Source organism: Ovis aries, chromosome 2, assembly GCF_016772045.2.
Source record: "Ovis aries strain OAR_USU_Benz2616 breed Rambouillet chromosome 2, ARS-UI_Ramb_v3.0, whole genome shotgun sequence".
Classification (NCBI taxonomy): Eukaryota; Metazoa; Chordata; class Mammalia; order Artiodactyla; family Bovidae; genus Ovis; species Ovis aries.
Window position 1 is genome coordinate 11,005,349 of NC_056055.1, and position 22,706 is coordinate 11,028,054.

At 38.4% G+C, this 22,706-nt stretch overlaps 1 protein-coding gene across 3 annotated transcripts in view; it reads right to left on the reverse strand.

Moving 5' to 3' along the window:
* The window catches only part of KIAA1958 (KIAA1958 ortholog), a 140,059-nt gene that overhangs the window by 11,911 nt on the left and 105,442 nt on the right, over positions 1-22,706 (reverse strand). For all 3 annotated transcript variants that reach the window (XR_009599114.1, XM_027964113.3, XM_027964112.2), the window contains one exon: positions 14,881-15,053. Coding sequence is in view for 2 of the 3 variants with exons in the window: in XM_027964113.3 (XP_027819914.1) it covers positions 14,881-15,053 (173 nt within the window). In the remaining variant the exon portion in view is untranslated. The remainder of the gene's footprint in view (positions 1-14,880; positions 15,054-22,706) is intronic.

A 22,706-nucleotide genomic window follows, 5' to 3' on the forward strand; every position in this document is an offset into this window, starting at 1 on the left:
CTCCTGATCCTCACTAGGGGCTGTGCTGGGGACAACCATCTAGAGGGCTGCCTTCTTAGCATGAAATAATGGAAAAAACAGTGAGCCTCACACTGGGAGATCTAGGTTCCATACTAGGCTCTTTAGACATCAGTGTTTCAAGCAACCAGACAGGAAATAATAATTATACCTTCTCAAAGAACTACTGTAATGCTTAAATAAAGTAGTGGACATGAAAGGGTTTGTAAACTGTAATGAACACATATACATACAACATAAGTATATATACACATGTATTTTATTACTGGCCTTTGTAACTATTTGTCTCTGGAAAGCCCTTTCTTCTCTTTTCTAGCAAATCATTTCCTTCCATCCCCTTCAATAAAATCCAACCATCCTCTCTGAACCATGCCTGAATTAAACTGATCAAACTCTGAATCATTCCAACATTAACTTCCTTGATCTCTGCACTGTTTGGCACAGCTGGTATGAAATGTTCTATAGCGAAAGACAACTGACATGTCCAATTTGTACAGCAAGATTTTGCCTTGATTTTTTACCTGAATTTATCTGAATAAGTCTGGAAATATCTCTGACTTAATGCTCCACAGAGTTTCAGTACCAATATTTGCTCAAAAGATATGAAAAACTTAATGATTATACTGACAATTAAAGACTGCTCCTTAGGTATGGTAGGAGGAGCAGGAAGGTTGGCTGGAAAGAAAGCTTTACTTTCAAGAGGGAGTGATAAAGATAAAACCAGACCCTGCTTATTGTCAATTTAGGTTGAATACACGTTCTAGGACAAAAGATCGTCTCAAAACGAAATGTTTTAAAAGTAGAAACTATACAGGTAACTTTCATTCTTCTAAGAGCCCTTGGGTCAAAGAGAAAATAAAAACAGAATTATACATTAAAAATGAACCAAACTGAAAACATTAGATATCAATACGTATGAGATGTCACCAAATACATTCCAAAAACATCACAGCCTTAAATGACTTTGTTAGATACTTTATTGAAAATACGCGAACATTATTCAACACAAAAGGCTAGAAAAAGTAGATCAAATTCAAAAATAGTAGAGTGAATCAATAAAAATAAAACAAATTAATGAACTGGAAAAGACATGAATTGGGATAAAAAATGAAACTATTACAAACTCCTAGCAAATATGACAGAAAGAAAGAGAAAGAAGAGCAAAGGAAATATACATATAGACAATTTCAGAAATAAGAAAAACTATAAGTACCGAAAACAAATAATATTATAAATTTTATTCATATTAATTTGAAAGTATAAATAACCTGAAAAATTCCCTAGCAAAATGTAAGTTACCACAGTTGGTTCAATAAGAGGTAAAAGATCTGAGTCAAATGATTGCCAAAGATGTATGTCACTCATAAAGAAATGGCATTATGGAGTCAATTCAGCTTTTCTTTTGCATTTAAACAATTTCAGAGCACAAAAAAAAGAAGCGTTCTTCATTTTTTTCCCTAATCTAACTCTGACAGATATTATACTAAAAAACAAAGTATATGAATATAAATGTACTAAGTAAAATATTGGTGATTTCCGTTTTGCACGGCACAAATGTTAAACAAAATGCATACGTGTTAGAACCACGCAAACGAGGACATGGCTCTGGGCTACTTATGTTATCACATCAAATTCAGGACTGCAGGAAAGCAATGGACATTGAGACCAGCAGGGATTACGGCAGAGTGTAAGGACGATTCAAATGTAATAAATAAGGTAACTAACTTATTCCATATACTAAGGAAAAATAATATGAACTTGATAATTACTGAAAAATCATTTGAAAGAATGTGCTATCCCATTTCAAATTAAAAAAAATTCAAACCAGGAACTTCCCCGGTGGCACAGTATATAAAAGAATCTGCCTGCCAATGCCGGGGATCTTGGTTCAACCCCAGGTTCAGGAAGATTCCACATGTCTGGGAGCAACTAAGCCAGTATGCCACAACTACTGATCCAGTGCTCTACAGCTGAGAGTCCCATCTACCGGAGCCCACACACCTAGAGCCTGCGCTCCGTAACAAGAGAAGCCACCGCAATGAGAAGCCGGAGCACCACGATGAAGAGCAGCCCCTGCTCACCGTAACTAGACAAAGTCTGTGTGCAGCAACGAAGACCTAGTGCAACCAAAAAAATAAATTAAAAGAAAAAACATTCAAACTAAACTCAGGTTGGAGGAAAAACTATCCTCTTAGTATGATGAAGACTATTTTACAGACATGAACTATAAAAACTATACCCAAGATGAAAACATTAAAATCTTTTTTCACGAAGTGAGGAAAAGGATAAGAATGATGAATATCACTGCTATTACATAATACTGCTCTAAAGATTCTGACCAAGAGACGAAAAAGAAATTACACACACACACATATGTATATATGTATACAGGAAAGGAAACGGACAAAATATAACTATTCTCTGATAATCTAAATGTTGGTCTAGGAAACTCCAAGAGATTCAGTCAAAAAGCCATCAGAAAGAGGAGAGTAGCTGCACATAAAATATAAAAAGCAGTAGCTTTCTTACATACCAGTAACAGTTAATAAAACTTCCAATTACAATGAGCCCCCAAACTCAGCTGGTTTCAGATTTTTATGCTATCATTTGAAACTCCCTACTTGCAGGTATTAACCTCTCTTTGTATTAGCTGGGATTCCTGTGGTTACAAGAGAGACAGAGACCAGACCTGAACAAGCCTAGGCAAAGAGGGCTATCAGAATGGGTGGATTCCAAGGCCTTCAGGATTCCATCTGTCACCTTCTGCTTCTCTGTACAAAGCAGCTGTCTTTATGTAGCCACCTAGCATTCCACAAGGTTTATATCTCACAGTTTCAAATATTAGCAAAAGGCCACCACTTATTTTCAGTAGAACAAAAAATATGAAGGGAGGATTTCAACTGGCCCACTCTTGATCCCAACAACTGACGAAAGCGTGGGCCACTGTACTAGCGTAATGGCTTCTGGGGCAACTACGGGGACGGTAGGAGAGCCCTGTTTTCTTACATAAGAGGTTTTGAGCAGAAAATCACATTACCTTAGTATCTAAAAATAAAACAAGTAACTTCTGATAGCTTCCTGTTGCCTTTAGGGTAAGTTCCAAATCTTTCCCTTATATGCAAGTCTTCACAATCTGCTTCCATACAATAGTAGACTGCTTGCAAAGACAGACACCACGACCTCTCCCCATCCTATTCCTATCCGTTCAGTTCAGATCAGTTGATTAGTTGTGTCTGACTCTTTGCGACCCCTGGGACTGCAGCACGCCAGGCTTCTGTGTCCATCACCAACTCCTGGAGCTTGCTTAAACTTAGAGTCAGTGATGCCATCCAACCATCTCATCCTCTGTAAGTCCCGTTCTCTGCCTGCCTTCAATCTTTCCCAGCATCAGGGTCTTTTCCCATGAATCAGCTCTTTGCATCAGGTGGCCAAAGTAGTAGAGCTTCAGCATCAGTTCTTACAATGAATATTCAGGATTGATTTCCTTTAGGATTGACTGGTTTGATCTCCTTGCAGTCCAAGGGACTCTCAAGAGTCTCCTCCAACACCACAGCTCCAAAGCATCAATTCTTCAGCACTCAGCTTTCTTATAGCCCAACCCTACATCCATACATGGCCACTGGAAAAACCATAGCCTTGACTAGACGGACCTTTGTTGGCAAAGTAATGTCTCTGCTTTTGAATATGCTATCTAGGTTGGTCATAACTTTCCTTCCAAGGAGTAAGCATCTTTTAATTTCATGGCTGCAATCACCATAATTTCATGGCTGCAATCACCATCTGCAGTGATTTTGGAGCCCCCCAAAATAAAGTCTGACACTGTTTCTCCACTGTTTCCCCTTCTATTTCCCATGAAGTGATGGGACCAGATGCCATGATCTTCATTTTCTGAATGTTGAGCTTTAAGCCAACTTCTTCACTCTCCTCTTTCACTTTCATCAAGAGGCTTTTTAGCTCCTCTTCACTTTTTTGCCATAAGGGTGGTGTCATCTGCTTATCTGAGGTGATTGATATTTCTCCCAGCAATCTTGATTCCAGCTTGTGCTTCTTCCAGCCCAGCGTTTCTCATGATGTACTCTGCATAGAAGTTAAATAAATAAATAAGGTGCGAATATACAGACTTGTCATACTCCTTTCCCAATTTTGAACCAGTCCATTGTTTCATGTCTGATTCTAACTGTTGCTTCTTGACCTGCAGACAGTTTTCTCAGGAGGCAGGTCAGGTGGTCTGGTATTCTCATCTCTTTAAGAATTTTCCACAGTTTGTTGTGATCTACACGGTCAAAGGCTTTGGCATAGTCAATAAAGCACAAGTAAATTTTTTCTGGAACTCTCTCACTTTTTTGATGATCCAATGGATGTTGGCAATTTGATCTCTGGTTCCTCTGCCTTGTCTAAATTCAGCTTGAACATCTGGAAGTTCTTGGTTCACGAACCACTGAAGCCTGGCTTGGAGAATTTTGAGCACTACTTTGCTAGTGTGTGAAATGAGTGCAACTGTGTGGTAGTTTGAACATTTTTGGGCATTGCCTTTCTTTGGGATTGGAATGAAAACTGACCTTTTCCAGTCCTGTGGCCACTGCTGAGTTTTCCAAATTTGCTGGCATATTGAGTGCAGCACTTTGACAGCATCATCTTTTAGGATTTGAAATTACTCAGCTGAAATTCCATCACCTCCACTAGCTTTGCTCATAGTGATGCTTCCTAAGGCCCACTTAACTTCACACTCCAGGATGTCTGGCTCTAGGTGAGTGATCACACCATCATGGTTATCTGGGTCATGAAGATCTTTTTTGTACAGTTCTCCTGATGAGGTTGCGAAGAGTCGGACACAACCGAGCAACTGAACTGAACTGACTCTGTATATGTGCCAACTGACTCTGGGTATGCTTGCCATATCTTCTGCTTCTGTTAGGTCCATACCATTTCTGTCCCTTATTGTGCCCATCTTTGCATGAAACGTTGCCTTGGTATCTCTAATTTTCTTGAAGAGATTTCTTGTCTTTCCCATTCTATTATTTTCCTCTATTTCCTTGCACTGATCACTGAGGATCTCCTTGCTGTTCTTGCTCCTCCTTTCTTTTCTCTCCTTGCTATTCTTTTGGAACTCTGCATTCAGATGGATATACTTTTCTTTTGCTTCTTTGACTTTTGCTTCTCTTCTTTTCTCAGCTATTTGTAAGGTCTTCTCAGACAGGCATTTTGCCATTTCCTTTTTGTGGGGATGGTTTTGATAACTGCCTCCTATACAATGTTACAAACCTCTGTCCACAGTTCTTCTGGGACTCTGTCTATCAGATCTAATCCCTTGAATCTATTTGTCACTTCCACTGTATAAACGTAAGGGGTTTGATTTAGGCCATACCTGAATGGTGTAGTGGTTTTCCCAACTTTGTTCAATTTAAGTCTGAATTTTGCAGTAAGGCGTTGTTGATCTGATCCAGTCAGCTCCTGGTCTTGTTTTTGCTGAAGAGCTTGTTTTGCTATAGAGCTTCCCCATCTTCAGCTGCAAAGAATATAATCAATCTGACTTTGGTATTGACCATCTGGTGATGTCCATGTGTAGAGTCGTCTCTCGTGTTGTTGGAAGAGGGTGTTTGCTATGACCAGTGGGTTCTCTTGGCCAAACTTTGTTAGCCTTTGCCCTACTTAATTTTGTACTTCAAGGCTACACTTGCCTGTTACTTCAGGTATCTCCTGTCTTCCTACTTTTGCATTCCAGTCCCCTATGATGAAAAGGACATCTATTTTTTGTGTGGTAGTTTTCGTTATACTCTGCTTTCCAGCCTCACTGAATGCTGTGCCAGTCATATAAACCACAAGCCTCTTTCATGCTTCCAAGTCTCTGCATATGCTACTTCCTCTACCTAGAAAGCTTTTTCCCCCACTAATCTTCTCTATTTGGAAAACCTCTATTCCTTATTTCAGATCTAGCTCAAAATAGAAGACTACTCCAGCTTCCCTAAGCAAGTTACTGCCTCAAGTGGGATCCCACAAATCTTTTTAGAACAAATAACTCTACTTATTTATTTCGTTTTGGTTGTGCAGGGGCTTCACTCCTGCTCTGGCTTCTCTCTAGCTAAGAGAAAGCGGGGGCTACTCTAGCTGCAGTGTGCGGGCCTCGCACTGCAGGCGCTTCTCTTGTCATGGAGCACTGGCCCTAGGGTGTGCTGGCTTTAGTAACTGCAGACACGTGGGCTCGTGAGAGCTGGCTCCCAGGCTGCAGAGCACACTCTCAGCAGTTGTGGCACCAGGGCTTAGTTGCTCGGCAGCATGTGGGATCTTCCAGGATCAGGGATTCAACCCATGTCTCCTGCACTGGCAGGCAGATTCTTTACCACTGAGCCACGAGGGAAGCCCCCCCAATTTATAGGTCTGTCTCTCAAAGTGGACTGAAAGCTTCCTGAAGGCAAGAATGACATCTCATACATGACTGGTTCTTTAGGTTGAAGATCCCCACTAGCAGGTCTGAACTGTTCTCACTGATACCCCATGCACTGACAAACATGGGTTAAAGCAAGGAGTTGACCTCAGAGTCAAGAGAACCAAGCCGAGTTAGGGTGCAGATCATCTCTCTTGATTTATACAAGTTTCAAAGAAAAATTACAGCAAAAGCAATTCCTGGAGAAATGTCAAGGCACAACATTTATATTCTTTGCACACAAGAAACTCTTCATTCTGGCCCATGTTGGCTGCCTCCTTTGTTTTCTCAGATTGTGTTTTGGTTGATGGTCATTCCTCCAGGTCTTTAATTTTTTATGAAGACATTGCCAAAAACTATTTCCCTCCCTAAGCCACTCTGAATAGATTTACTACATTAAATTCACTATGAAAAAAAAAAAGAAAAAAAAATTCACTATGGATTGCAAACCTGGCTTCCTTGATGTGAAAATGACCAAAGAGAAGTAAGAGCTTGGTCACAGGGCAGACGACGCCAGACAGGAAAGAACAGTATAAGAAGACTGACTTGCTGATAAATCCCAAAGTTTTGGAGCTATGTAGTAATCCCTGGCAATTGAAAGAATTCTAAGACATGTAAAACCAAGAGTTACTTTTGGGGAATGCCTCAGACTTCCTTTTGTGATAATCTTGACCAAGGGATGAAGAAAGTGGAGAAAATGCTTGTGAACTAATACATACTCTAATAGGAAAACAAAACAAAATTTCAAGTAACCATTGCTGACAACAAAAATGATTTCACTATTGCAGTTACCAAATTTCCATTTATTGAGAAAGACAGATACAAACTTCAAGAGGCTCTATTTTCTCAGTGAGGCTAAGGAATATATAAATCAATGAGACAGCAACTCTGAGAAAGACGTATTAGTGAGGATTAGATCACATCTATGAAGAAAAAGCACTCTGTGGAACACATTGGTAGACCACAGGGTAATGAAAGAGTGAGACTGGCAAGGCTCACTCTGCTTATTGAGATGACTTGAAGTCTGATCTGATTTCTTGCTTTCCTCCTTAAAAAAAAAAAAAAAAAAGAAAGAAACTAAATTCAAGGTCCAAAGTGAAGTGTTAGCTGCTCAGTCATGTCTGACTCTTTGTGACCTTATGGACTGTAAGCCTGCCAGGCTCCTCTGTCCATGGGATTTCCCAGGCAAGACTACTGGAATGGGTAGAAATTTCCTTCTCCAGGGGATCTTCACAACCATGGATCAAAGCCAGGTCTCCTGCACTGCAGGTGGATTCTATACCATCTGTGCCACCAGGAAAGCCAGCTGCCAGACCATGGTCAACAGCTGCAACTGCCCTGTCTGCTGCTAGCTATGTCTATCTTTAGAGACACAACCAGACTAAAAATACCTTGCACTGGGACCAAAAAAGTGAGAGTAAAGACTGTAGACCTTGATGCCACAGTTCCTTTTAACTAAATACTGCTAATTCTCTAAGAGACTGGCTTTTCTTAAGAATTTATCATTAAAAATATTTAAGCGGCCCATGTGAGACAGAGGATTTAAATACATTTTCCTCTTCATCCACATTCCTCTAGACAACACAGGAGAAACTACCCAGAAGTGATGATAAGGCACACCCAACTAGACAGGTGAGGCATTTCACCACCTGGGATGGATGTATGCTACCTAAGCTGTGGAGGTTGTGGGGAAATGGGGCTCTTTCCACGGATTCCTGCAAGGAAGTGTAAAGTTTCCCAGTAACAGATAACTGTCTTCACAGTGACTTCACAAAGTCTGGAAGACAAGATCCTCCGGCCTAGAAAAGGTTAAGGTTAAGGGCTGAAGAAATGGGGATAAGGCCCTACGAGAATAGATGAGTTTTTATATTTTTATGAATGCAGGTGAACTGTTACATTTAAATTGATTTGCTAGGTTATTACAGTTAAGATACACATACAATTTACCATCTTAATAATTTACAAGTGTACCATCCAGTGGCATTGAAAGTACATTCGCAATGTTGTACAACCATCATCACTACTTATTTCCAGAATTTTTTAAAAAAGAAACTGTGCTCATTAAACAGTAACTCCACCTTTCCTCCTCCTGCCAGCCCCTAGTAATCTCTATTATACTTTGTATCTCTCTAAACTTGACTGCTCTACCTACTTTGCATGAACGGAACAAGACATATTTGTTCTTTTGTGCCGGAGATTTCATGTAGTATAACATAGTCAAGGTTCATCCATGCTGCAAGCATGTGTCAGTACTTCCTTTCTTTTTGTTGACAAATAATATTCCATTGTATAGATACGCTGCATTTTGTTTATCCATTTATCTGCTGATGGACCATCTGGGTTGTCTGGATTATATTTTGGCCATTGTGAATAATGCTACAACAAACACTTGTGTACAGGTTTTTGCATAGATATATGTTTTAAATTTTCTTGAGTTTGTGTCCCTGAATGGAATTTCTGGGGGATACAGTAACTCTATGTTTAACTTTCAGGGAACCGCCAGACTTTCCAAAGCAGCTGCATCGTTTTACTTTCCCACCAGGACCGTGTAAGAGCGGATGAAGGTTCCAATTTCAACACTTGTTATTATCTTTTTCTTTTTCATTCGAATCTTCCTACTGAATGTGAAGTAGAATCTCATGTGGTTTAGGCTTGCATTTCCCTGAGGTCTAATGAAGTTGAGCATCTTTTCATGTGCTTTTATCTTCTTCATAATAACGGCTTACTGTCCTTATCTGCTAATTCTAAAATCTGTGTCAGTTCTGGGTTGGTTTTGATTGATTCATTTTTTTAAGTGATATATTTTCTTGCTTCTTGGCATGTGTGCAAATTTTTGCTTATTTGCCAGACATTCTGAATTTTATTTCTTGGGGTCTGGATATTTTTACAATCCTATAAATGTTGTTAAGGTTTGCTCTAGGACATAGTTAAATTACTTAGAACTCTTGGATCCTTTTGGGTCTTGCTTTTTCTTCATTAAAAAATTAAGATGTAATTTCTATATAACACTGTATCAGTTTTGGTTATATAAATAATGTTTTGAAATATATATATATTACAAAATGATCACCACAATAAATCTAGTCAACAGCCATCACCACATATAGTTTAATTTTTTTCCTTGTAATGAGAACTTTTAAGATTTACTCTCTTAGCAACTTTCAAATACACAATACAGTATTATTCACTATAGTAAACAAGCTATAACATTACATCCCCAGACATTTTGACCACCTTCACCCATTTCATTACCCCTCATTCCCAATGTCTAGCAACCACCAATCTGTTCTGTGTGCTCTGAGGTTTTTGCTTTTAGATTCCACATAAAAGTGAGATCATGCAGTATTTGTCTTTCTCTGTCTGAGTTATTTCACTTAGTGTATAATGCCCTCGAGGTTCAAACATGTTGTTGCAAATGGCAAGATTTTCTTCCCTTTTATGGCTGAGTAATATGGTGTATATACACCATATATTCTTCATCCATCTATGGACACTTCAGTTCAGTTCAGTCACTCAGTCGTGTCCAACTCTTTGCAACCCCATGAATCACAGCACACCAGGCCTCTCTGTCCATCACCAACTCCTGGAGTTCACTCAGACTCACGTCCATCGAGTTGGTGATGCCATCCAGCCATCTCACCCTCGGTCGTCCCCTTCTCCTCCTGCCCCCAATCCCTCCCAGCATCAGAGTCTTTTCCAATGAGTCAACACTTCCCATGAGGAGGCCAAAGTACTGGAGTTTCAGCTTTAGCATCATTTCTTGCAAAGAAATGCCAGGACTGATATCCTACAGAATGGACTGGTTGGATCTCCTTGAAGTCCAAGGGACTCTCAAGAGTCTTCTCCAACACCACAGTTCAAAAGCATCAATTCTTCAGCACTCAGCTTTCTTCACAGTCCAACTCTAGCATCCATACATGACCACTGGAAAAACCATAGCCTTGACCTGATGGACCTTTGTTGGCAAAGTAATGTCTCTGCTTTTGAATATGCTATCTAGGTTGGTCATAACTTTTCTTCCAAGGAGTAAGCATCTTTTAATTTCATGGCTGCAGTCACCATCTGCAGTGATTTTGGAGCCCCCCCAAAATAAAGTCTGACACTGTTTCCACTGTTTCCCATCTATTTCCCATGAAGTGATGGGACCAGATGGCATGATCTTCGTTTTCTGAATGTTGAGCTTTAGGCCAAGTTTTCACTCTCCTCTTTCACTTTCATCAAGAGGCTTTTTAGTTTCTTTTCACTTTCTGCAATAAGGGTGGTGTCATCTGCATATCTGAGGTGATTGATATTTCTCCCGGCAATCTTGATTCCAGCTTGTGTTTCTTCCAGCCCAGCGTTTCTCATGATGTACTCTGCATAGAAGTTAAGCAGGGTGACAATATACAGCCTTGCCGTACTCCTCTTCCTATTGTCTGCTGTTCCATGTCCAGTTCTAACTGTTGCTTCCTGGACACTTAGGCTGCTTCTATGTCTTGGCTATTGTAAACAATGTTGCAATGAACAGAGAGGTGTATATACCCTTTTGAGTTAATGTTCTCACTTCCTTTAGATAAAGGATTGTCTGCTAGTTCATGTTTTGATAATAGCCATCCTAACAGATGTGAGGTGATAGCTCATTGTGGTTTTGAGTTGCATTTCCCCGATGATTAGTGATATCCTACCTTCTCATGTAGCTGGGTCTTGCTTTTAAGATTTGCTGGGTGGGATCAGAGCAGAGCTCAATCCATGGCTAATTCTTCCCCACATGTGATGCAAGACCTTTCTGAATACTCTATTGCGTGAATCCTGAGGTTTCTCCAGTATGGTTGGTGGGGAAAGGCACTATCTCCAGCTCGGTGGAGCTCCAGGCACTAACACCTTTCATTCTTCTAGGTACTGCTTTGCCCTCCTCTGGCAGTTCCCTCACATGCAGATACTGATCAGTATTCAGCTCAATATTTGAGATGGAATATGTTCAGTTCTCTCAGGTTTTCTTTCTGGGTAACTCCACTTTCAAATATTCTGTCATGACAGTCCTAGTCACCTGGGTCTCTCTGGACCCTTAGCTCCATTTCCTCAACTTAGCAAGTGTGCTGGGCTCTGCCTGTATGCCCTCTCCCTGCACCACAGCCCTGCAGACTCTCTCAAGGCAGCAAGGTGGGACACACCTAAGGCTCACCTTGTTTCCCATCTCTCAGACATCACGGCCCTGTGTGTGTTATATAGTAACTTGCATATTAGTTATATCATTTGTCTGCTTTTTTGGTTGTTTCTGGCAGGAGAGCAATCTCCTCCAACTTGGTTGGAAGTGAAAGATTTAACTAATTTTTCTCCTGTGTATGGGTTACATGTTCCCACTTCCTATGAATAGCAACTTCTGATTGGATGCTAGAAGCTATGGATTTTACATTTAATTCTGGATTTGTTCCATCTTTTCAATGAATGTTGTAATTTCTTTTTAGTTGTTCTCATGTCCCCATCCTCCCTGAGTTCTGATTTCTGTCTCCCCTCAACTCAGCAAGATTGCCAGGCTCAGTCTGGGTTCCCCCTCTCTTCCCTGCAGTTTAGATATTGTCTCCAGGCAGAAAGCCTGACAGGTGGTGGCACTCATCTTAGGGATCAAGTCTGTGTTGCCTGTTCTGTTGGAAGACTTATTTCAAACATTTTGCTCAGTTTTCTGGTTGCTGCGGAGGGTAATTCTGGACCCTTCTATTCCCTTACCATCGCAGGTGGAAATGAGCTGCTGGGTCATTTTGATTAGTGTGGTGTTGCTTGTTCATTTTTATAATTCTTTTCAGTCTTTCCACAAACATTACATACATACTTAGCCTATAATCTACTATCTGAAGTTCCTGCTGTCTAAATCCGTTTTCTGTTTCTAATTATTCTCATTCATGGTAGTTTATTTCCTTAAGTGGCACGTGATTTTTTTTTATGAGCACATATTTACTTGATCTTTATTAACTTGTGAAAAATTTGCACCTACATGTTGGATGTTTCCCTTCAAAGATTATTAGCATATGACTCTGCAAGGAGCTAGGGTATGCTATTGACTTAGAACTTCTTTAGACCCGTTCAGGGTCTTCTCAATAAAGGGTTCTTCAGTTTGGCTCCTAGTCGTTTCCCTTCCTCAATGGATGCTATTAACATAAGCCCTGAGGCGAGAGCCTGATTTTCATATGTGCCTACTGCTCACACCACTTGTTTCAGCCCTTGGATGACTCCATTTCTTTTTGCAAAGGTCCCTCACAGTATCTAGGGCACCATGCTTCCAGAAGTAGAAACTTGGATTTCCTATTTCATCTCTTGTTGGTACCCTAAACACAGGCTTCAACTTTGACTTCTATTTGCAACACCTCTGAATTTAGAATTCCAGCTTTAATATTTCCCCCATGTTTTAAACTCATGTTCCCAAATGCTTATTTGACATATACATCTGGTAGATTCTATTTATTATTTGTTTACACTCAACATATCCAAATCAAAGTACATATTTCTCTTTTTTTTTGTCTTAAAAAATGTTAATTTAATATAATTTTAGACTTACAAGAATAGTAGAGAGAATCCCCAACTAATCTTCACTGAGCTTCTCCTAATGTTAATATCTTTCAGAACAGTTATTGAAACCAGGAAATTAACATTGTTGCAATGCTATTAGCTAAACTTCAGACTTTACTCATATTTCCCCATTTTTCCAGTAAAATTTTCTTCCTGTACCAATATAGTCACACATTTCATTTAGTTGTCCTGTCTCCTTCAGTTCAGCTCAGTCGCTCAGTCATGTCCAACTCTGCGACCGCATGGACTGCAGCACGCCTTAGTTTCCTCCAAACTGTGACTATTTCTCTCTTTTAATATCTTCTGTGACCTTGATACATTCTTTGATACATTTGGAAAGTACCAGTTAAGCAATCTGTAGAATTTTCCTCAATTTGGATTTGTCTGCTTTTTTATCATGAGTACACTGAGGTTAAGAATTTTTAAGAAAAAAATCCCATACATGCAGTGTGTTGTCCTAAGCACATGGGAAATATTAATCTTGATCACTATTAAAGTGGCATCTGCCAGGGTTCTCCTCTGAATAGTTACTATTTCTCTCTAGTACATATTTAAGAGGGTCTTACATTGATGCAACACAAAAATCCTGTTTATCCTCACACTTTCACCACTAATCTTGCCATTACCAGTGGATCTTGCCTGAAGCAATTATCACTGTGGTGCTCTATGGTGATTTTATACCTCTCTTGTTCTACATTTTTAAAATTTAATTTAATTTATTTATTTTAATTGGAGGCTAATTATTTTACAATATTGTGGTGGGTTTTGCCATACACTGACATGAATCAGCCACAGGTTTACATGTGTCCCCCATAGCGAGCCCCGTCCACCACCCTCCCCATCCAATCCCTCTGGTTTGTCCCAATGCACCAGCTTTGAGTGCCCTATTTCATGCATCAAACTTGGACTTGCGATCTGTTTCACATATGGTAATAGACATGTTTCGATGTTAGTCTCTCAAATCATTCTACCCTTACCTTCTCCCACAAAGTCCAAAAGTCTATTCTTTACATCTGTCTCTTTTGCTGTCTCGCGTAATGGGTCATCATTACCATCTTTCTAAATTTCATATATGTGCGTTAATATACTGTATTGGTATTTTTCTTTCTGACATCTGTCTCTACACATCCTAGAATTTTCCCTTCCGTTAACAAATGTCAAACATTTCAAGTTAGAAGAGATTTTAAGAGCTTGTTTTAAAACTGGGAAAATTAAGAATCTACCAGATACATTTTTGCTCATCACTTCCAGTTAACTGCTCTAAAATGTTACATTTCTTACATTGCTTCCTGTTCAAAAAAAATTCAGTGTTTCCCTTTCACCTGACCCTTAAGACATCTGCAGATCCTATGGACAGTGTTCTCCCAATTATGACAGTCCCTTCCCTGCTGCTCCTATAATCATCTTTCAAATAAAATCTCTCCTTATAAAGAAACACAGGAAAAAACTTTAGTGGCCAATATTCACAAGGTTTTGGCTTGGCATTTAAGGGTTATCAGAATCTACCTTTATAGTTCATTGTTCCCATACACAAAGCCTCTGCTGCAGGCAGGTAAATATGTCCCTCTGAATTTTACTCTTTCTTACATGATTCATCTAGAAGACTCATGTCTTTATCCAATTCTCTTGAAACTCTACCTCTCTCTCAAAATACAAAATTAAGTTTAAGTATCAATTCCTTTGTCAGTCTCAACAAAGTCAAATTAATTTACCCATCTGGATTTTTTGACATTTAAATTCTGCTTTGTACTGTGGATATTTTTCTATTTTAGGGTCTTTTCAAAGTTTCCCCAGACAGAAAGCACCTGTTCCATGTTCCCCACAATGCTTAGCACCCTGCCTGACACAGGCAAGCTCAGTAAAGCTGGCTGTAAGAAGAAGTAAAGTCAAGAGTTTCTTACCTTGGTGATGTCTGTGTGATCTTTGAGCCCATTGGTCATGCACCAATATCGCCACACATTCAGGGCATACCGCGTGGCTTTGGTCGTGTTTGGGCTTACTGCACTGGTACATAGATCATTCAAGTCATCATTAATATTAAATACAGGAAATTTGTTGAGCTTAGTAGAATAGGCTAGAAAGAAAAACAATAAAAGGCATTAAAATAATTTGCCATTCCCATCTTTGGAGAATTAAATCTTTGGATCATGTTAAATAACAGAAAATTTCTAAGAGACAACCCTTTAAGAAAAGAAAGTTTCTATCAAGTATGTCTATATTAGAATATAGTATGAAATAATATTTCTCGCTTTAAATCATGCAGTATCCTTGGATTTAATCCCCCAAATATACTAACTGATGCACTAACGCAGGCATTTCAGTAACAGTTGTGGAAATATGAATGAGGAGAAACAAAGAATGATTCCAAAATCTTCACTGAAAAAAATAGCATTTCAACTAGAAAGAAGGGAAAGAAAAGGGAAGACAAGTTATACATTCTTTCTCTTTACCTTAAGCACATGAAGAACTGTTATTTTTCTGTAATAGTCTCAAAAGTGTTCTGTGTCATTCTGGGCAGCTTCAAATTAAATGGTATTAGCATATTTCTTTTCACAAAGTGATAGAGAGATTTCAACCCTGACTCCACAACCCATCTGCTAGCTTAGAATCTGAATGGAAGGTCAAGTAGAATATTAAGGAAAGAGAAGGGGTACACCAGACAGGTTCACTTCTGAGAGTAAATAGATTGTAAATTATAACCGCTAAATGATTGTAGATGAAGACTCACTCTTTTTCAATGGTTGCCAAGGAGACAGCTAAATCTACAACCATTAGCTGGCCTTTCTTCACACTCTGTGATCTACTAAAGCTGGGTTTAAACTGTTCAAATTGTTGTCTTTCGATAGAAAAAAAAAGTCAAGGTAAACACCACTGCGAAGTTACAACAATGCCAACTTGTACTCTAACCAGTGATTCTGACCCACTTTGGAATGTTTCCGTATTCAAACCAGGCTCAAAAAGGCTGAGAAATAGCAAAACCCAAAGCTAACACATTACCAAGGTGATCTGCAAAGTGCTTGTATCTGACTCACCTCACCTGTCTCTGCTCCCAGTGAGGAACCCAAACCACCAGCCTCCTGTTTTCCAGAATCCACCTGCGCCCAGGACACCATGTCACACCCTCTCCACACCCTGAGAAATCTCACTCAGGTCTTTGTGTCAATCAAATAGCATGTTTTTTCAATTCCAGTTGCAAACTCGTTCCCCATATAATCCAACTCCCTTATCCTGGCTTTTGGTATGAGCCCCACATTTGCTTTCTTATTCCTTAGAACTAATAATCTAATTGTGCCCGGAAGATCTCTTCAGTTGGTCTATATGCTCCTTAAGACTGTGTCTTCACGCTTTAAGTTGGCTTTGTATTGCTGAACACACAATCTGCTTTAATAAATGCTTAAAGTAAGACAGAAACAATGCTAGAAATGCTTTCCAAAACAGCTGAGATATGCAGGCATATTCCTCTCACCACCCTCCTAAACCGACACATAGCTTGTATTATTTCTGGGACTTGCTTGATATTAATCAAAGAATTCTAGTATAAAATGTACTATTATGCCCAGCACTAATTAAATGCTCACTAATATGCTAAGGATCATATAAATTATCTGCGTCTCTAAGCAATCCTACTGTTATGCCTATTTTACAGGTAAGGAATCTGAACCTCATACACTTAGTAAGTTCATACATCATTAATCCAGTATTTACTGAGGTACTCTCTCTGTACCAGGCACTGTGCTGTCTCAAGTCATGGAGTTGGAAAATATTAGAGCCAACTCCTGGTTTGCTCCTGGGTCCTGCAGACTGCACTCTGGTCACTACACCAAAGGAATCAGGTACTATAGGGATACAGCGCTTAGTAAGGAACACAATTTAGGTACTAGCCATTTGTGCTTCTGAAAAACATCCTTGCCTCCCAAATTTACTCAGGTTAACCTTCATAAGTCTGATTTAAATAACCACTATAGTTTCACTATAGCTTTTCTGAACAATACAAAAATGACTTATTTGCAACACAGCCTAGTCCCTATCACTTTAATATGCATAGGAGTAGAAAAGAGTACATCGTAAGACAGGATGCCTAAGTTTAATTATTACATTAAACAATTATCAGGGCTTAAATAATTTAATTTTCTATCACAGAAACAGAGTCTGTACACTGAAAATGGAAACCAAGTCCTAGTATATAAAGAAACAGGGAAAGAATGCTTGTATACTTACATAATGGGAAAAGAAATTCGTGAAAATAAAACAGCATACACGGTTCCTTCATGACTGTATTTAAGGATTAAATTTTGTCTCTTTAACTGCTTTTTAAAAATTCTGAGTATAAGTTGTAGTGTTGTGCTGGGGACATTTTTAGGAGAGCATCCTCATGGAGAAACAAACGAAAGAAAGAACTTACAGCTGAATACTGGGCAAAGAAGGGACTACTAAAGAAGCCTCTGAATGATTTCCCACTAGAGAACAGGCAAACTCTGAGCTCAGAGTTAGGAGGGGCTGTGGGAGTAGAGCCTAAGGATGGCCGGATCTGAATGATTATCCTACTTTCTATACACAGCTCCCATCATTTACAGCACAGTGTGTAAAGTGAGTGGGTCTGCAGTGGATGGCTACTACCCCCAGGTCAGAGAGAAAAGGGGGCACTGCCTAAGGTAACTCCGGGCAGCCCCACTGGATAGAGAGGGGAAAACAGGAAAGCAGCTATAAAAAGTAAGAAACCCCCAATGTACTCCATCTCTCAGGTAGCACCTCTGCTGTGTCTACACTGGAGAGGGTTCCTGGCTTCCCAGCCTATCTTCTATTTTATACTGTGCAGGGAAGCTTCTTCATGGACACGTCTTTGTCCAGCATTACAGCTGGGTGAAGTCCACCTGCAGAACCCTGTGCTCAACTATTACCCACAAAAGTGAGCTCTGCCCAGGTTCAAACAGGACCCTTGAACATGGTCTAAGGAAATCCCTATAAGCTATCAATGTTAAACCCAGACTTTCATTTTAAAATGTGAGCATACAAACAAGCATCACCTGGCAACTGGGTAAAACTTAAAAGCATGGGAAGTTACCAAGTTATACAAGCAGAGCAACTAATTTCATGTTCCCTATCCTCTACCTGAAAACAGACAATTCAGAAAACCAGGAAAAAAAGAAAAAGAATTTAAAAGATCAATACATAGGTTTGAGAAGATAATGCATACGTAAAACAAGAACAGCTTTTATTGTAAAAGGAAAAGAGAACCAAGGAGAAAAGGGGGTGGGTGGGAAGAACTGGGAGGTTGGGACTGACATAGATACATTATTGACACTAGTCTAAAATAGCTAATGAGAACATACTGTATAACGCAGGGACCGCTAATGAATGCTCTGTGGTGACCTAAATGGGAAGGAAATCCAAAACAGAGGGGACATATGTACATGTACAGCTGAGTCACTTTGCTGTACAGCAGAAACTAACACAACACTGGAAAGCAACTATACTCTAATGAAGATTAATTTTTAAAAAAAAAGGAAAAGAGAAGCACAAGAAAGATCCTGGAAAGTTTAAATGATGGAAAAAACACATTTTAAAAATTCTCCAAAGAGCCGAGTATTAGAATGAATATGGCTAAAGGACAAATTAGTTACTAGGAAGGAATTTTCCCTGAAGGGCAGGCAAAGTAATAAAAAACTGATGAGAGTGAAGTTAAGAGGCATACAAGACAGGCTAATGAAACTAAAAACCCATCTTATAAGAATTTAAAATAAAAAGTTAGAGAATAGGATAAAATAATCCAAGATATATGAAAACCCCATTGATCAAAGAAAGATTTTAATCCTTAGAGTGTTAAGGTCCACGAACTGTCAAACACACACACTGGAAAGACACATACGTAAACATATCTTTGTGAAATTTCCAAAGCTTGAGAACAAAAAGAAAATTCTGTAATCTTTCTGGTGCAGGGGGTGTGGAAAGCCATCGCAATAGTAACAAGAATTAGATTTTTCAGCTGTGATACCAAATATGAAAATACACTGACTCAAGTCTACTCAGAGTTGTGAGGGAAAACAACCAAAATTAAGAATTCTATTACCTAACTAAAACTTGAAAAACAAGTAGAAAAAGAAAGGTATTTTCAATCATAAAAAGAGTATCATCCAAGCACCCTTTCTTAGAAAAAAAAAGTCATAGATATTTGCAAACAAAAGAAAAACTGAATCAAAGAGAGGGAAAGATACTGGGTACAAGGTATAGCGAGTGAGAAGCAGGTAATGTACTCCTAACACCAGGTAATGTGGCAACTGAGCTCAACACAGTTGTTAAGACTGAAAAGAGATGGGGTGTGATGGAACAAAATCTTGAACTAAAATGCCCCATAATTTCAATAATAAGGGAAAAAGAGGAGAGGAAAGATATTAAAAAATATAATTAGGATCTCATCCTCTTTGGGAAGGATAAGGAACAAAGAAGAAAAGAAGGGAGAGATGACCAATGTGAATTAATTATTTATATTAAAAATATATATTTAAATCTGTTAAAAACAAAAACACATGAAAGAAATAACTATTAGAATGTATTTTCAAATAAGAGAGTAAATAAAAGGTTAAACAAAAACAAAAGTCTAACTAACATCTGCAACCTATCAAGCAAAACTTGGGACAAGTTAACAACAAAATAAGGAACCAAGAAAGCAAGCATGATGTAAAGAAGACATACAGATGGCCAACAGGCACATGAAAAGATCCTCAAAATCACTTATCACTGCTGCTAAGTCATTTCAGTCGTGTCCGACCCTTTAAGACCCCATAGATGGCAGTCCACCAGGCTCCCCCGTCCCTGGGATTCTCCAGACAAGAACACTGGAGTGGGTTGCCATTTCCTTCTCCAATGCATGAAAGTGAAAAGTGAAAGTGAAGTCACTCAGTCTTGTCCAACTCCTAGTGACCCCATGGACTGCAGCCTTTCAGGCTCCTCCATCCATGGGGTTTTCCAGGCAAGAGTACTGGAGTGGGGTGCCATCGCCTTCTCCGCACTTATCACTAGGGAAACGCAAATCAAAACCACAATGAGGTATCACCTCACACCTGTCAAGAAGACAAAAAACAGTAAGTGTTGGTGAGCATGTGGAGAAAAAGGAACAACTGTGCCCTGTTGGTGGGCATGAAAATTGGTGCAGCCACTATGGAAAAGCACACTTGTTCTTTTAGACATAAAGCTTATTCCACACTTACCAGACTACAATATAGCATAAACATAACTATATGCACTGAGAAACCAAAACTCTAATAAAATTTATCCAGGAGAGTAAATAATGCTTAAGAAAGGAAGGCAATTATCGCGTTCACATTTTTAGATCATTATAAATTTCAATAAAGTAAAAAACATTCAGTCTGAAAATGCGACCAAATTCAATATTTTTTTAAACATTACCTTTTTAGAATAGTACCAACATTAAATATTTTATACATATTATTTTTAGTAATTTGAAACCTTCTTAGAAAAGCTTATCATTAATTAAAAATAGATGACTAAAACTTTTAAAAAGAAAACATTTTCTGACTTGTAGGGTAAATATTCCTCAACTTAAATTCTAATATTTTTCCCCTACTGGGAAAATAAAATTTGTTACATTTTAAATGTTTAACTTGTAAACACATTTAAAGATGAATCCTTTGTGTCTAGAGTTCTGAAAATACAAACTTAGTTATAACCATTTATAAAGTTGTTTCCAATACAATTTAAAGTATTATAATACAAAAATACAGTATTTCTATTTGGAATATTCAGCTTACTATGAATAAATACTTTGGGAGACTATCCACAGATATGGAAGAAATTTATTTGCACTTTTGCAAAATAATGAACTGTGAGAGAGAACACTATTTTCTGGGGGTTTCTTTATTAAATAATTTTAGTGACACAACAAGGATGTCTGAAACTGATAATTGTAATCACTTTGAACAACCATTCCTATTCCAAAGAACATTGTCAAATGTGCTGAATGCAACCGATCACACACAGAGAACTGTATCTGAACAGAAAAATTTTCCTACAAATGAGGAAGTCTAGAACCTGACATCTACTTAGCTTGGTATGACTTCACACAGCTGGCTGACACAGCTCCACAGATGGACAGAAAGACAAAGTTTGCAGTGGAGACTTCTGCTCCACCAACAGGACTGTTAGGCCTGGGGCTCCAGGAAGCATATGATTAATTAGCTATAAATGCCTTCCGAAAGCATCTTTCCTACTTAGGAGCTTTGTCTGAGTGCTCACATGTAGAAACGCTCCTCCCTGCGTGACTTCCCCTCCTCAGTGGTTAGAAAACAACTGATGCGGAATGCTTTGCTCAGTCTGTGCTGACTATAACCTGGGCTAATGCATGGTGACCAGGACAATTTTTTTTTAAATGTGGTTTAACTTGCCTTTTAAACTGTTTGTTGTAGCTATAAAAATCAGCCAGCTTTGCAGAAAACCATTGAGTAAATGAATGAAGACTAGTCATACCCAACCACAGATAAAACACTATGATTAAAGCACGCTCTCATTATAGAAACATCACTGATGTTCATTAACTGATTTTATTGGATTTTTTTATTTCTATAAGTTTTAGGCTGTACCAACAAATACTGAAAACAATAGAAAGTCACACTACATTAGAGATAACCATTATCACATAACAGAATAAGCCACTGGGACATAAAACTGTAATTTTATTTAGAGCACAGGTACACAGACAAATATGAAGCAAAAACTGAACTGATAAAGATGAAAACATCTTGGTGTTAAAGATCAGTGAGCAGCAAGACAAAAATGAAACCAACAGTATATTCTTAATAACAAAAAAATTCTCCTGTATTATTACAAATATCGAAAGGCAGAGGATTAATTAACCAAGGGTATCACAGTTACACATTTTAAATATTAACAGAAATTTCCCTCTTCCTCAATTCACCTTTCTCTTCCTTCTTTCATACATTATAATTGTAGCAGCTTAAAAAGAGAATTTTAAGTATGGTTTGAGTGAACAGGCACACATATGTTTTTTTCATGTAAATCAATTAAAAGCTAAGTGGCCAGAAAATATATATTCAAATTGACAATCCATCGAAAGGGGGGAAATAAATCCATCTTCAAAGAACAGTATTGTATTTTTTTATATGACTTTTCTAAGTATTAACTGTGGTGATTACATTTCTAAACAGATGCTTAGTGTTAAATTATACCAAATTGGTATATCTATCTTTTTATTTCCAATTAACTTATAAGTGGTAGAATAAAAAGAATCTTAAAGTCATTCTTATAAGAAAGATGGAAGAACTTAAGTTGTATATAGCATTCACTTTATGAAATCACCAAGTTCTTTACATTAACAGATAAATGAGTTTCTATAAGAGATTCTACTGAATCCAAAATGTTTCTAGTCATTATCTAACAGGCCTACGGGGTTATAAGCTACATTTTCAGGTTATAACAAAAAATGTCCAAACTATGAGGCTAATCTGGCAAATCTATGTCTAACTTTAGCAATGAAATAGTTTAAAGTCATGGTGAGAACAAACTCTATAAATTAGAAACCCAATAAATATATATGTATTATTTGATTAAAAAGTTGCCCTAGGCATAAAGGCCTCAGGACAGACATACAAAATGTACAAAAGACCCAAAGAGGGCAAATAAACCCAAGAGCAGGATTCAATAAATGTATCCATAGCTATCTAATAGGAACTATTAGTCATCGTTTCAGGACATA